Below are 1875 nucleotides of genomic sequence, written 5' to 3'. Positions count from 1 at the left end.
GCCGCCTGCCGCTGCTACCTCGACGGACCTTAGGTGGCTCTGTTCCTGTTCTCTAAATTAGCTGTTCCTCCCAACCGTATCCTGCAGTCTAATCTGCAGGCTTTAAAACTAATTTTACTATAATAACCTTTTTTTTTCTGATTCTAAATTACTCCATTATAAAAGGACATTTTTGAAAACCAGAGTCGGCGGCTCCCTCGCGGAGGGCGCTTTGAGGGTTGAGGCGCGGAGAACGGGAATCCTCACAGGGCAGCCACAAAGTGCAGGCACGTCTTTAATTAACAGCTCCTCGGTTACGCTTTTCCTGGAGTCCACGGAAAGGCCTTTGAAGTGCAAGGCGTGCCGCCAACTCTCCAGACACGGCCTTGCTCAGATCAATACACAACGGCCTTCCTACTTTAATGCATATTTGCAAATATATTGGAGCAGGATAACTTATCACTTAAATGCTGTTTTTCTTTTGGCAGATGGTGACAACGGTGTGGAACTCTACCCGCCAGGAGCTGCAAATTGCTTTGTGTAAAACAGCATTACCCACAGGGCATGCGTTTCTCTTTGGTGGAGACAGCAAGCGGTGGGTCAGGCAGGGCTGTCTCCCTGACCCCCCGGGCCCGGGGTGTCTTACCATGGGGACCCCGGCACCGGGGTGGAGGCCACGGGCCTCGTGCCTTTGGGCGCGCCGTCCTCGCTGGCCACCAGGATTGACGGAGGCTCCTGTGAATAGAGAACAGGAAAGCACTTTAAAACAAATGGAAACACTCCTCTTCAATTAGAGGCAACCAAGTAAAGACTAACTGGTCTCCTGCAGACAGGCCTGCCCACAGCGGCTGTCAGGCAATGACCGGCTCAGCAGAACCAGCGCGCAGGCCTGGGGGTCACGAGAGCCTTTAGAATTCACAGCATGAGTGACGGTGTTGCGCGACCCAGACTAGGGCCTCCCTGTAATTATCCCAAATTGGCTTGGCTGCCTGCTTCTGCAGAGACAGACACAGGCAGAGCAGCTGAGAGCTCGCTTCTGAACGGCCCGACTCGTCTCTGGAGACAGGCTCACGGGGCCCCCGAGCCCAGCCTCCAGTGGCGGAAACCCTCCGAGCAGTGAGGGCCCCGGGAGGCTGGGCTGGGTGGGCCCAGCCCGTCCCTGGCAGGCAGGGGAAGTGACAAGCCCGTGTCCATGCAGTGTCCTGTCACCCCAAGGACGCCCCCCCCATTTCTGGAGTGTCCACCTGGGGGCAGAGTTCATGGCCTGTTTCACAGGGTGCAGCTGACTGTGATACAGTGAGGTCTCTGTCTTCATGTAGAAAACAATGTCTGAACATGATATCCCCTAGAAGAAAATGAAGATTTATTTCCTAAAGTTAAAAAAAGAAACTTCAGCTAGGACACCTGACCATTGCTTATTATGGATAGAATCTGGACAGAATTAAAAGTTTTTCTGAGATCAGAAAACATAGGCAATCATAGCACCAACATAAACGTGAATCCAAGACTCAGATTGGCCTCTTTAGCTACGCGAATGCACAAGACACTGGCCTCTTTAGCTACGCGAATGTACAGAAGACACTGGATTTTGTTAAGCAAAGGGAAAGTGAAAAGCGAAAGTGTTAGTCGCTCAGTTGTGTCCAGCTCTTTGTGACCCCATGGACTGTAGCCCACCAAGCTTATCTGTTCATGGGATTCTCCAGGCAAGAATACTGGAGCGGGTAGTCATCCCCTTCTCCAGTGGATCTACCCCACCCACAGATTGAACCCAGGTCTCCTGCATTGCAGGCAGATTCTTTACCATCTGAGCCACCAGGGAAGCCCTTAAACAAAAGGAAACAGAACCAAACTCCTAATGGGAGAACTGAAAAATTACCATGAGAAAATTATTTTAAG

At 51.6% G+C, this 1875-nt stretch overlaps 1 protein-coding gene across 1 annotated transcript in view; it reads right to left on the bottom strand.

Moving 5' to 3' along the window:
- TCERG1L (transcription elongation regulator 1-like) overlaps positions 1-1875 on the bottom strand; it is a 205641-nt gene that overhangs the window by 60510 nt on the left and 143256 nt on the right. The window contains exon 10 of the mRNA XM_010859562.1: positions 626-714. Coding sequence (XP_010857864.1) covers positions 626-714 — 89 coding nt within the window. The remainder of the gene's footprint in view (positions 1-625; positions 715-1875) is intronic.

Source organism: Bison bison, unplaced genomic scaffold (genome assembly GCF_000754665.1).
Source record: "Bison bison bison isolate TAMUID 2011002044 unplaced genomic scaffold, Bison_UMD1.0 scf7180017864456, whole genome shotgun sequence".
Classification (NCBI taxonomy): domain Eukaryota; kingdom Metazoa; phylum Chordata; class Mammalia; order Artiodactyla; family Bovidae; genus Bison; species Bison bison.
This window is presented reverse-complemented; position numbering and strand designations above follow the sequence as displayed.